Source organism: Gymnoscopelus braueri (genome assembly GCF_963280865.1).
Source record: "Gymnoscopelus braueri genome assembly, chromosome: 7".
NCBI classification, from domain to species: Eukaryota; Metazoa; Chordata; class Actinopteri; order Myctophiformes; family Myctophidae; genus Gymnoscopelus; species Gymnoscopelus braueri.
In genome coordinates, this window is record NC_137608.1 from 24,717,666 (window position 1) to 24,732,433 (window position 14,768).

At 40.0% G+C, this 14,768-nt stretch overlaps 1 protein-coding gene across 1 annotated transcript in view; it reads left to right on the plus strand.

Annotated features, from left to right (window-relative positions):
* Positions 1-135: 135 nt before the first annotated feature.
* oxct1a (3-oxoacid CoA transferase 1a) overlaps positions 136-14,768 on the plus strand; it is a 72,371-nt gene continuing 57,738 nt past the window's right edge. Inside the window, exons 1-7 of the mRNA XM_080434452.1 lie at positions 136-363; positions 4,138-4,246; positions 4,642-4,732; positions 9,075-9,210; positions 9,516-9,665; positions 10,212-10,318; positions 12,203-12,263. Of these exons, the coding sequence (XP_080290578.1) occupies positions 256-363; positions 4,138-4,246; positions 4,642-4,732; positions 9,075-9,210; positions 9,516-9,665; positions 10,212-10,318; positions 12,203-12,263 (762 nt within the window). The 5' untranslated portion in view covers positions 136-255. The remainder of the gene's footprint in view (positions 364-4,137; positions 4,247-4,641; positions 4,733-9,074; positions 9,211-9,515; positions 9,666-10,211; positions 10,319-12,202; positions 12,264-14,768) is intronic.

Below are 14,768 nucleotides of genomic sequence, written 5' to 3' on the forward strand. Positions count from 1 at the left end.
GCGGTGAAGCAGTTAAATGTTAATGAGCTTGTCGAGCCTCTGTCACTCCCCCTGCGTCCAGCCCCGCCCACCGGCACCGCCCACAGCGCGCTCATCACTTGCAGAGACCTGCTGCTAATGTTAGCTCCACTGTTCCACTGCCAGACAGCAACATATCATCCCTCCTGCCCGTCAGCAACCCCCACGACACGTAACCTCACCCCCTGCTTCGGTGTGCTGCTAGCAGCTATCTGACGCATCTGACACCTCTAAAACATGGCGGCCTTTAAAGTATTGACGAGGGCGGAAAATGTGTTCTTCAAAAATCTATCTGGCACCTGCAGACCCAAATTGAACTCGGCTACTACTCATTCCTTGGGCAAGGTCAGTATTGAAATGCGACCATGCAAATGACCACCCAGGCTAGTGATCAGACAGGTTACAGTCCAAAATAAGGGTTATTACCACTTATTATACGTTATATACATTTGTCTTTGTTATTGTTATCTGGCAGAGGTTCATCCGCCGACTGATTTATTTTCGACCCAATCTGTCAATGAAGTCACCTCCACAACATACACACGACCTCGTGATTGTCCTCAGATTAATATGATTGCAATTTGCAAATCAAATGTAACATTGTGTGTTGAATAGCTACTAAATATAATTTCAAATACAGTGTATATTTCATTTTGGAGCCTGTATCTCCCTGCATCAAAACATCACTTAAAGTGGACGAGCACACTACTTAGTATCTAACTTTAGTTTGTTGGATGTGTGCTGTATCTTTTTTCCAAGACCTCTGTCTCTGTGTGTGTGTGTGTGTGTGTGTGTGTGTGTGTGTGTGTGTGTCACAAGTTCTTGCATAACCTACTACCAGCATGGTCTCACACACAGCTGATGTATGAGAATGTTTCCATCGCAGCCATGTGCGATACTAAAGAGTAGCCAAATGGTCTAGAGACCAACGTTTTTCATGCCAAGTGCTAACTGAGAGAGATGAAGCAGGGAACCCCACTACTTATTGTATACAATTGTGTCGACAGCACTGTAATCCCCGTTGTGTAAATTCATGTTTTATTTTATTTTATTGGATTCATGTTAATGTGTATTTTCAGACATTTAATCACTTAAACCTTCAACACTTAATAATTTGACCTAGTTTCACTCTGTGCTTGAACTGCTCTTTCTTCCCTCACTGCGAGGCGTTGTGAGCTTGTAGATCTTCTATTTTTGGCTAAAGTTAATCTCAGAATAGGGATGCTATAGGCCAGGGTTAAGTGGTTAAAATGTTAAAAATAAAATGTTACGACCACACAAATATTTGGCGGACTCCCTGTAGTAACTCTAAGGACTCCCTTAGGGGTCCCTTAGGGGTCCCTGTTGAAGACCCCTGGTCTTCTAGACTAGCGGCATACTAGCCTAGGAAACAATTAAAAACACAAAGAACATAATAAGCTTATCTGTAGAGCAACTTTATGTGGTGTACACTTGAGAAGAAAACCCCCAAAACGCTATTACAATTATTAATGGCATGATGATCTATTTTAAGGCATTAGATTGGGGCAGGGTAACATGATTTGGCCATCACCTGCTCTTCTAGTGAAATGAGATGACTATGAAAGTAATTGCATTTGTTAATTTGACTATAAACTTGGGTTTAGTGAATGAATTCTATTGCTGAAGAATGTGTCTTGTGTAAATGTAACGATAAGAGTTTATGATGCATTTATTTCACGAGTTCTTACATTATTGTATTCAATTAATGATGCACTGCAGCCAGTCTGGATTTGGCAGTAAACTTCTTCATAGGGAGATGTTTGTCTATACACTCCTCTTAAAGATGTTAATAATTATAGTAGCTTGAATTTATATAGCGCCTTTCATAAACCCAAGAACGCTTGACATCAAAAACACTGAACAACCAACAAACAAACAACCAAACAAGACAACAAACAACTATATGCCACAAGCCTGAGAGAGTAGGTGTCTTTTCAAGGCAGCCTTAAAAGAGTCCAGTGTTGGAGCATGGCAAATCCCTATTGGGAGAGAGTTCCACAGGGTGGGGGCTGCCACACTGAAGGCTCTGTCCCCCAACTGGTTCGCTTGTTTGTTTTGGGGACAGAGAGGAGGTCCAGGTCTGTGGACCGCAGGTTCCATGTTAATAAAAATATAGTGTAAAGAAGGCTCTAGCTCCAGAGTAGCATACAAATCAGCCCGGTTTATATTTCTGATATCTTTGTTTGAATGGGTTCATAACATCCAAGTTGGTCTCAGACACAGCCAGGATATGGATGGTGTTATCTTGAGATCGAGTAGATAGTTCATCATAAGGCCCTTTTATAGGATATGTTAACATGTTGCATTTCATGATTTGAAATATGTGTTTATATTTGTGAGGCTGTTTAACATTTTCTGTTTTCCAAACTAATTGCAAGCACCGGCAATGAAATGAGGGAGCATTTTCTAACAGTGTGAATGTTTCTCTTGGGCTGCAACCTTGTGCCTACAACTGAATCACAGCCATGCTGATATTCAGGACAACAGCACAACCTCAAGTGCACCATTTATTAGTTAACAGTAATAAGGGACTGGTCATATGAGCACATGTTGTGGTTTGCACTTAAGTATCTTGGCTTCTTTCCTTCCTTTTGTCCTCTTCTGACTACCATTCATAATTTAACCTAAAGGCAATTTGTGGAAAAAAGTCCATCTTTGCGGTGCAAAGTTTGTTACAGTGTAGCCAAGATAGATAATGACAGACCAATCAAATTACTGGGTTGGAACTAACTGTTGCATAATTAGTTATGACAGGAGTTAATGGGTAAGCAATAGGTGAGGAATGGGATACTGTCTGAAAATGAAAGCCATGGCCACAGATCGAGTTAACCTGCTTCAAAGTTGACTTTATAAGAACTCCTCCCTGTTGGTAGACAGCCATTTTTACAGCCTTTACTGACTGTCCACCGGCTGGTTTTCCCACATGTCTTAAAATGCATTCCAAACCAATAGTTCTCACACTTTCAAGATTTTTATAAAAAGTTCAAAAATAGCAGATGTACAAGCTCGCAGTGCGGCCCGAAGGGACGCGCTGTGAGCTTGTATATCTGCAATTTTTTAATAGCCAACGCTAAAATCTAAGGAAGTTCTTGGCGGGAAAACACAGGAAACGTTTTGACATTTTCTTTTTTTTAGAACTCTAAGCATCCATCGTGCCAAGAATCACAACACTTCTTTAAATGTTGAGTGTCACATACAGTACCTTATTCACAGCACTGTGCTGCTGGCAAATGCAATCCAGAATTATGTGTATGTGACATAAAAACCTTGAAACCGTGGGGCCAACAGACCAGCCATAAACATAATTTAAACCTGTCACATTGGAAAATACCCCCCCCCACCCAACACACACACACACACACACACACACACACACACACACACACACACACACACACACACACACACACACACACACACACACACACACACACACACACACACACACACACACACACACCTAGGGAAAAACAAAACAAAAATCTGACTAACATTTGAAAGTTTCACTGTCCTTTTATCTTGGAAATAATAATAATAATGTAGGGCCAGCCATACTTATAGTACATACACACTTGACTTAAATATTGACCATTTACCCTGTCATGTTGTCTTGGGTTCATGCCACTTAGTCTTGCACTTTATAAGTCACTCTGGATAAGAGCGTCTTACAAAGGTCTGTCAAAGAAAGAAAATACGTACACAGTTGTTGGTAGTTGTACTTTGAAAGATGCATTACTGTTTTTCATACAATGTAGATGGAATAATTATGGTAGTAATAACATAACGCTAGAAGGATAGACATAATGTGTAAGCAATCATTTTCAAATGAATTAGCTGAGTAATCGTTATTCATAGCTGAGTGAAATAATGTATTTTCTAGCTGAGTCTGCCAACTGCATTGGAGTGGCACAATGATGTCCTAAATCTCTGCTCCCTTTGTTGCGGGATTTGCTCAGCAGTTTTGTTTATCTTTTCATTCTTTGACTGTATAAACTGGATCAGCCCGTAAGCTGTATAAATATCTGTTCCCCTCGCACATTGTTCTGTTTCTATCTCTTCCACAGCTTATACTTAAATGCATTTGTTCTCTTTCCACAGACATGTGGCTGTTACTTTTCCACCACCAGCCAGAGGGATTCTAAGTTCTACACAGATCCCACAGAAGCTGTGAAAGACATCCCAAGTGGTGCAACTGTTCTGGTGGGAGGTAAGCTGTACACAGTCAGGACCGCACTGTAGAAAACAGGTTCAGTGACCACTGACAGTGTCACCCAGTTTATTAAGAGCAAAATGCTGTTAGTGTGTTATTACAAAAACATGTGGGCTAGTAGACTGTTTAACTTGATTGGGCATACGTATCCACTATGCTGTAAGCCTTGTTCAACCTTGCAGTCAAACAAGTGTCAAATCTGTGTTCACCACAATGTCTTACTCATTCTGTGCCATTAGTACAGTTCATGCACACATACAGTACAGACTGAGATCCTGCAGTTCATATTTATAGTCTCTCCAGGCTGGTACTTTCCATTATGTTATCTCCATGACCTTTCTCAAAGCATTTGTCTTGTTCTATGCATAACTAATGTCTCTGTCCATATACAGGCTTTGGGTTGTGTGGAATCCCAGAGAACCTTATAAACAGTTTACTGAAGACTGGCGTTCAAGGACTCACGGCAGTAAGCAATAATGCTGGGTAAGTAAGTGTGTGTATCTGTTTATTTGTGTGTGTGTGTGTGTGTGTGCATGTCACATGCTTGTGACATCTAGGCCTAGGCTGTTTATGACATTGCACATCATGTGCAGGTACCTGCATTGAGTGCATGCAACCCTAAACCTAAAACACACGTTGCATTCCATGGTGGTGCAAGGTTTTATACAGGATGTTGTCAAGCCAAAAACCCCACTCAAAAATCCAAAGTTATTGTTTCAACAGTAAATGGACTTCATAAAGAATTGTAAGAAGATATGTTTGTTTCAATTTTGCCATGCCCTGTCATGGATGTCATGAGACTGATGTCAGAATCGGGAACCACTGTCGTTTCAAGATTGAGTGCCACGGGGCTATTTACTCCTAAATTACATTAATAATATTATTGTTATATATCCGGTATAAATATACAGAAAGTATTCACCCCCTTCACTTTTTCCACATTTTGTTATGTTACAGCCTTATTCAAAAATGGATTAAATAATTTATTTTACAAAAAAATCTCTACACTATACCCCATAAAAACGTTTTCTTTTTGTTTTCGGGAAAAAACGGGTTAAGGTATAATGGAACATATTAATATCCAGTCAGGGTTAAGGTTGACCATTTATTAGGAAGATTCAGCAGAGCAACAGCTGTACAGATCCCCATGTGTGCAGCTGTTAAGATTAACAGCTGCCGTCAAGTTAGAATTAGTCACATTGGTAAGAAAGCTTGCTGACTAGCCATTCAATGATATTGAATGGAAGGCCAACAAGTACACAATAATACAGATATTTGGCAATCTATTTGGCGTTCTAAAATATCTATTACAAGGTGCCCACTGGGCCTGCATCCCCTTGTAGTGTTTACTTCATCCAGGCTCATTAGGGGTTGTTTAACATTGACACCTTTCCAGTGTGCTGGGAGAGGTTCAGTGCAGTATGGCCACTTAAGCTGTCAGTGATGATTATATTATTTGCTATTAGATAATTTGTAAGATCAGAACACACTAGTCTAAATGCCTGTCTGTAGAGCTCATGGAGGAGAAAGCTGCAGAACTACCCAAGTCTACTATGCTGTAAAATATTGTTGAATTTACGATTCATTTACGCATATTTCTCAGCGGGAAGTGCCACACTTTATTATGTCGGATGATAAAGTTGGCAGCGTGAATTGGCTTGAAAGACCATTTCAACCAACACATAATAGTGGTAGCCCATGGTAGTGCTTCTCAAATTCTAGGCCAGGTTGCCATATCAAAATCAGGTTGTAAGGAGATTTAAAGGGGTCCTTTGTTTTGATCAGTATACCATGAAGTGAATGCATTTCATCATCTATCTCATGACTGCAATGTTAGACTGAATGAATTGCGACAGTTTAGTGCCTGAAAACAAAACCAGAAAAAATATAAAAGTGGTGATATGGCTTTGCCGAAACCAGTATGCTTTAACCTTTGGACTTTATCACCCTTCGGACAGATAGTCAAAATGTTTGCTTTCCAGGATGTACTGTATGTTAAAGGCCATGCTCTTGAACACCCACTGCCTTCTTCAACCTCTTCCCTCTATCATTGTTCATTTCTGGGGAAATGCCCACATTGTCTGAGGATTTATTTCACTTATTTCTGAATGTTTTTAATGTTTTACTGCTCTGCTGTCTTTTCAGAATAGTATATGGATGGGGCTGTAACGTGAAGTTATTAATTGATCTGAACTCCTGTAATTATTGTATTTGTCTTGTCGATTCATAAGGGAAACAATACATATATTGCACATACAAATACATGATAATGCATATTTTTAATTCCCTTCGCTTGGTGAGTTTCTATCTACATGCTGGAGTGAAGATAGAAACAGCACTCTAGATTCCTAGCATTCACTCAGAAACAATGGGCTGTAGCGTAATATGAGATGGACAATGGTGCATGGAAGCAAAGCTTTGAGAGGGCAATTCCCTACCGGAGTTTTAAATTTCTTTTAGAACTAGTTGCAAGTGTAAAGACAGATACTGGACTTTAACCACTTTCAACCTGATGGCCCTATTTTGGTATGTCATTATAGGTAAAAATCTATAGTATTTATATTATATTTATAGAACAGGAGAAACTGGGAGACCGTCACTGAACAAACACGCTATAACAACATTATCAGAATATAGAGCTTTATTCGTTTTTTTACAATATAATCACAGTACCTTTAAGTGGTTAAGGGCGGTGGCCTTTATTTCAACATTGAGATGTTGGTCCTACTTTAACATGCCTCTGGCACAGGTCTGCACATGTTTGATCTGACATTGAAAGTAGATACTATACTGTGGTCTGTGGAGAATTCACACACACACACACACACACACACACACACACACACACACACACACACACACACACACACACACACACACACACACACACACACACACACACACACACACACACACACACACACACACACACACACACACACTACTGTTTTGTACACAAGCACAACACAAGCTGAACTTGAAGCTCCCTTTGAAGCCTGTGTGTGTTTTAGTGCAACAGGGTAAATCATGTGATATTTTTTAGTATTCTAAGCACACATGACCTAGATGTCTGGTCAGCTGACATAGGGCTTGAGTGAAGGACAAAGCAGGGTTATCTGTGTCGTCCTCATTCCACAACTGCTTTGGAACATTTAGTATCTATAGATAGAATACTTCTCATGAATCAGCGTTGCTCTCTTCTTGGCTGGTATAATGAAAAGGAAATAGACCAGAGTGTCTGATCATACAGATTGTATGGATAACTAATAGCAAGCAAATTATTCTGTGCTACTGCTCAAAAGTTTGTGGTCTGGGGATCCTCAGAGTTCCTTGATGGAGTTTCAGGAAGCCTACAGCAAAATGAGGGACAGTAAAATGTTGTACACTGACTAGAAGTTAGCTCAGTGAGATAATTTATACGAATGACTTCAGATCATAGGTTTCACTCTCTCCACTCTTATCCTTCTACAGACTAGTCTGGTTGTATACTTTTGTTCTAAATCTAATCTAACAACAAAAATCCTGTCTTATGGGGTGTTCTTGCACAAAATCTTTTCAAAATAAGGATCTGTGGGTCACTGACATGACATATTGAACCATAACTGGTTCTATTGAACCATTGACTTGTAAACAAGCTGTATATACGTTTTATTCTATTCCAATACGTCAATGACTGACTGACCTCATTATTTTTCATTGCTGCACTAACACCATATAGAAAACAAAAGGTATTATGACAGTTGGTTCTATTGGTTCTAGCAATCTAATTTGTTTATAACTAACTAACCAACTTTGTTCAATTACAATTTACCATAAGCCCAGAGATTAAATGGCATCCCTTGGGCACACAGTTACATTTAAAAAGTAGCCTATTTTAATTGGATAAAAAAAAATACAGTTGCACATGTTTTACCATTGCACCATATGTTCTATCCACCTCACTGTCGCTCTTGTATTAAATATTGATGTGTTAAGGCGGTTACACACCGGCGAATGTGCGAATATACGCAAAATTCGGACTCGTTCCGAATAATTAAAAGACGCTTTTTCGCTTCGCTTTTCCGCGCCATGTACGCTTGCATTGACTTTATAAGGTTTTAAAAAAAAGCGTATTATTCGCACGAAAAAATCGCCCCGGTGTGTAAGGACCTTTAGTGTTTGTTGATGTGTGAACTTTGTTAGACACACAGAGAGCATAATCATGGCCTTGTCTTGTAATCCCTCTTGGCCTGCAGACTGACATAGTTTCATAGTTGTGGTGATAGTTGTGGTGATAGTTGTGGTGAGGCTGCAGCTAGCATGTGCTTCTCCTGTCTAGTTTTGACCTTGAATAACCTCTTTGGTGGCTTCAAGTAAAATGAGCTATGTTATAGATAGTGGGAAATACATAGGACTAATTGGAAGCGAAAACAAACAAATAACATAATCAGTGGAGGGAAAATGTCAGCTGTACAGTAGGTGGATATAGGAGAGTATAGGAGTGTCTTCAGGATTACACTATGCTGATTGTCTAACACCCCCACCTGTGCAATATTGGTTTGGATCATTTTAATAGAATTTAGAGTGTTAAAACCATTCAGGCTCAGAGGCAGTAACACTAATTAATTAAGGAACTTAATTAACAGGGGGAACAGGGAAGCAACCAAGAACACAAACACACAACCAGCAGGTGTTGTCAGAGGGGAAGTCACAAGTGTCTTTACACTTCTCAACCACTAGTTGGTGTTTCACTTGGAGAATCAAATGTGTAAACAATACACATATATATATGTTTTGTGTGTGTGTGTGTGTGTGTGTGTGTGTGCGTGTGCGTGCGCGTGCGCAGGGTGGATAACTTCGGGCTTGGCCTCCTTCTCAAGACGAAACAGATCAAAAGGATGATTTCCTCATACGTTGGGGAGAATGTGGAGTTTGAGAGACAGTACCTGTCTGGGGAGCTGGAGGTGGAACTTACACCACAGGTTGGAGACACACACACACACACACACACACACACACACACACACACACACACACACAGACACAGACACAGACACAGACACACAGGCAAATCCAACATACCTAAGTACAAGCCTTCGCCATGAAATGCTAAACTCTATTAAAACCACCATGTGGAGTCTTTCTTAGTCATTTATATTTCATCTGACCGTGTTGCTCAGTATGTCGTGGATTGTTTGAAAATCTGTTTCTTTGTGCGAGTGGAGTGAACGTACGACAAAGCATGAATGAGGCTTTACTCCTCCCCACCTGTCAACTCTCCCTTCAGGGTACCCTGGCAGAGCGGATCAGAGCAGGGGGCGCAGGAGTTCCAGCCTTCTTCACAGCCACCGGATATGGCACACTGATCCAGGAGGGAGGCTCCCCCATCAAATACAACAAAGACGGCACCATCGCCATTGCCAGCGAGTCGAGGGAGGTCAGAATCCAGCCTATTGGCGTGCTGGTTTTCTCACTTGAAAAAAAAACTCAGTTTAGTGCGGGGGCAAACAAATTGTTCTTCCATTGCACGTCAGCCATTTGAATGAATGCCAACCACTAGACATTCTTCACAATTTGCATTTCTTCCAAACAGCAGTTTGGTGCTGAATAGAACCATCATTATGAGTCACTTGAGTTAAGTGGCGTGTGATTGTTGTTTTGTGTGACAATCATTGCATTTCTACTTTTTTTTACCACTTAAGCCCTGGCCTATACTTAATGATTAAACAAATAGCGAAAATTGTGGATCTACAAGCTCACTACGTGTTGCATCGCGATGTGTTGTGGATCTGGTATTTTTGCTGTTTAAAAGAAATATTACATTTTATTTAAAAATAATAAGAGAATATCCCAAAATAGGGACACCAGGGTTAATGTGGTTGAGCACTAAGCCATGTAGCTTGCTTTTGCCTTTTTTTTCTTGGCAACATTTTAGAAAAGCACTATATAAATACCGCATGTATGATGTCTTGAATGTGTGCAGGTGCGGGAATTCAACGGTAGGAACTACATCATGGAAAAGGCTATCGTTGGAGACTTTGCTTTGATCAAGGCCTGGAAAGCGGACAAAGCAGGAAACATTGTCTTCAGGTACTGATGCAGCCCACATTAGCACCAGCATGCTCCCTTACAACAGTGTAAATATTTACTTTTCCTGTGGTTCAGCTACTTCTCACCTCAGGGCACGTTAAACTTCCCTTAATCACCTTGCTATGTTTGCACAATAAGCAGCACATGCTTGTGGATTCAGGCCATTCAGTAATGGATGGTATTATTTGTAGGGGTTTGTGGACAGTTATTTCCTTTGAACCACAGATCTCAACCCATGAGATGAGAACTGTAGTTCAAAAGGAGGAATGGTTACATATCTATCTTAGTAGATTTAGGTGGTTTTGACCTTTTAGTTTACTTTGGTACTATCTGAGTTATGTCTAATTCATAGTTTAATGCTTGGAAATGTAGAGAATCATATATGGGCCTTGTTGAAGTCAGCGATTGAGTCTTTTCAGATATGGCTCTAAACAACTGATTGCGAACCAGGGACCACCACCCTGACTCAACCTGGGGACCTCCGTTTTGTTGGGAGGCGATATGGGCTAAGATTAGTTTATTTTGGTAACGCTAGGCATCTCAACCAATGGTGCACAGACTACTAGGGGTCCATGGCATAGTTAGGCCTGCAGGTGGTCCATGGGAAAATATAAAAAAGTGGATGCAAGTAAATACAAATAATAAAAAAATAATCTAAATCATATTGAATCGTATAAGTCCATCAAATGTAAGAAAATATTTGAATTAATAGGCTTGGTGTGAGGGGGAAAAGCTTGAAATTAAATAATAAGTGCTTGATTTAATTCATTGCACATTGCACTACGGTGGTGGTCCTTGGACCACTAGTTGAGAAAGGTCCAAGCTAAAACAAGTTTAGCTTTTACTGTAAACTCTGGGAGTTCTGCCTGACGACTCATCCAGAACTTCACAAGGGTGTTCATTCACGTGCCTCTTGACAGAGTCTGTGGATTCCTCTAGTAGTTATGCTTGAAGTACTTTATGGAATTGAAGCTTAAGCCTCCTCAAATGACCACTGATTATGATGATAATGTATTTGACTCCTCTGTCCTCAAATGTTAGTTATTAAGTTTCTCCAAAATAAAACAATAAAAAGCAAGTCCTTTGCACACCTATAAAAGCGACAGGTGCGTAGGAGAAGACCAAACAAGGGCCCCAACGTAATGAAAGCAAAAACTCCCGCACACTGTCTTCAAATGCAATTAAAAACTTTTAATGGGAATAACAACGTTTCGGTCTGTTAGACCTTCATCAGGCTATCTTTTAGGAGTTAAAGATCCTAAAAGATAACCTGATGTAGGTCTAACAGACCGAAACGTTGTTATCCCCATTAAAACTTTTTAATTGCATTTGTGCAGGAGTTTTTGTCTCCAAAATAAAACAAAATAAAATAATGGGGAAAAGATTTTCCCTTTCCTTCAGTACACTACTAAAGGCATGGTCAGGGACCACATGCAATACCTTCACGGACCACCAGTGATCCACGTACCACCAGTTGAAAACCCTTGCTCTAAACTGCTGAAATGAGCATCAAATGAAAAGTGAATGACACATTGTTTGAGAATGTCATTTTCTTCCTATTCATCGATATTGCTGCAGTTCAAAATCGGTTGATGCAGTTCAGTCTTTGTTCACAAGAGAGCAGTGTTTCACCTCAAGTAATCTACAAGCCTTTTCAGCAGATACAGTCATGGTAGTGTTGATTGCTTTTTTGAGCAGGTCTGAAAAGCAGGCATGGCTGCTCCTTATTGTTTTTTGTTTGTTTGTTTTTCCACCTATATTGATATGTGTTTGGGGTCAGTTTTTCACTGTCACCTCTGTTTTTCAGGCTTTGTTTTTGACTGGAGAAAAAAAAATTAACTTGCCGTTTTGTTTATTGCTACCTCTGTCCTTCTCTTCGGATAGGAAAACGGCGAATAACTTCAACCAGCCCATGTGCAAGGCAGCCAAAATCACCATTGTAGAGGTACGCATATCAGAAAAGCAGAACGCATATCAGACACAACAATCGTCTGTCAATGGCCCAGCTCTTTCTTCACCGCAGTCACAGAGATGTGGCACGGTGATTATGAATAGTGTTGTTAGTATTAAATACTCTATAGTATAGTAAATAATACGTATTTCCGCAGGACATCAGGTTGTTCACCTGCAAGTATTTCATGGATGTTTTTGAATGTAGACCGTGCATAGCATCAGTAAAGACCAGAAAATTCAGATGTTTGCAGTGCTCACAGCAGCACACACACATCATGTAGCCGCCACCACCACAACACACCTATTGTTTCAACTTAAAGGGATATTTCACTTTCAAAAAAACTTTGGGTCATTTTATCATCTACTCAGGCTTTTGTGAGCCCCCCAGACCGTTTTTAAGTTGCTTGATTAAGTATTTAGATATTTGATATTCATTTTATCAGACACGCCCCCTTCCTATACAAACCCATTGTAACTTCAAACTCCATTTTTAACATGTTAGATTCATCGAAAACACCCGTCCTTGGTTCTGGTGACTCACCCTGACCTCCTAATACGCGAGGGGGCCGTGTTTTTTCGATAACTTTTTTCATTTATTTTTAATATTTTTTTTGGGAAAATGAAAAAAAATTATACAATAAAGAAAATTAATACAATTAATGAAAAAAGTAATCGAAAAAACTGTTTGAAGTTATAATGGGTTTGTATAGGAAGGGGGCATGTCTGATAAAATGAATATCAAATATCTAAATACTGAATCAAGCAACTTAAAAACGGTCTGGGGGGCTCACAAAAGCCTCAGCAGATGATAAAATGACCCAAAGTTTTTTTGAAAGTGAAATATCCCTTTAAGCTTTGTTCACCTACCTCCCATGGACAAACTGGAAGCCAATTGTTTTTTAGTCAATTAAATTATAGGCTGGAATAGATGCATGCTTGCAACAGTCTCGAGTTAAAATAAGGCACAGGCCGCTTTCTGGGGCGTCCCCACATAATGTAACAAGCTGGTTAAAGGTGGTAAAGGGTATTTTGTTGATTTGGATCGAACTTGGCAGTAGGGGTTAGAGCCGGGACCTCTGCTATCGATTGATTGATTGATTGATTGATTGATTTGAATCGGTTAAAGGTCAGATTTTCGCACCATACAGGGTTTATTGTGGCAGTGGTGTGTGGTTTAAAGGGACACAGCCAGGATACATGTGAGGAACAGGCAACACCTGTCTAATTGAGTTGATTGTCTTTGTCCTGGCTGTGTTTTAAGAGGTGATCAACTTTATTGAAAAAGAGAAGTGCCGAGGAAGATGCTTGATTGCATAGTTCCAGCACCATTTCTGTTTATTTTGCTTAAATTATCAATGATATGTGTTACTTCACAAGTTACCAGTTCCAATCCTTATCATACCCACAAGCAAAATGGCAGGACAGACCTCTGCTAAATCCTTGGATGGATCAGTTGTTGAGACGAAATCTAATGCTGCGATTCTACAAAAGTTATCTGACGGGTAAATCTATGCATCTATGGTTTCTGAGGATAAAGGCGCTATATCTTTTTTTTTTATTATGAATTTTGCACAGACACAGGAAACATAAGCGTAAAATGTAACGATTACAAAGACGTCTGCAGTTTTCGGATAAAAAACAAACAGAAAACAAACAAACAAATAACCCACAAAGTAAATTATTATGCTTAAGCGTGAAGTGTATCTTTGTAGAAAACTAAACAAGACATAAAGACAGACGATTAAAGACACCATATCTTAACCCTTTAAGACCTGAAGCCGATTCTACAAATGTCTTCTAAATCCTAACAGTTTTCTGAAAAACCTATGTTTCTATATCAGTGGTGCTCAAAATTTTTCAAGTCAAGGACCCCCAAAATTATATGTATTTGGCCGCCGACCCCGATCTCTGTTTTGTTCCAGGGACCCCCAGAAGCAAAGATTTGAGTTAAAAATTTCGCTTTAAAACAATATATATTCCAAGATTTGCACACATTTTCACGATTTCTCAAAAATAGCAGATCTACAAGCTCATACGCGGCACTCGGTGCTGCGCTATGAGCTTGTATATCTGCTATTTTTGAATAGCCAAAGTGTAAAATAATGCTTTTTAGCTCAAATCAAAAAGTGACACAGATGCGTTCCATGTCTTACTGAAGAAAACACTTCCAGGAGGATTTTCCTGAAGACCTGGATTTGAAGTGCGCTCACTGGTCGTTGTCTCCATCCAAGAACAGGGCTCCCCTGACGCCTTTTGTCGTACGCTTCCTGAGATTTCAGCAAAGTGAGAAACCTTGGCAGGGAAGTCCAATATATGCGCTAGAAAATGTGCTTCTTTCAGGATTCCTCAAAGGCTACACAAGATTGAGGGCACTCCTTCCTCGAGTGTAAATGATTACTTCACTTAGCTAGGAAGGGTATCAGATACCCTGCTGTATGTCCTTCACTATGCCCAGGGGTATAGTGCTTGGCAACGTGTCGTCACCACGGGGGCGTGG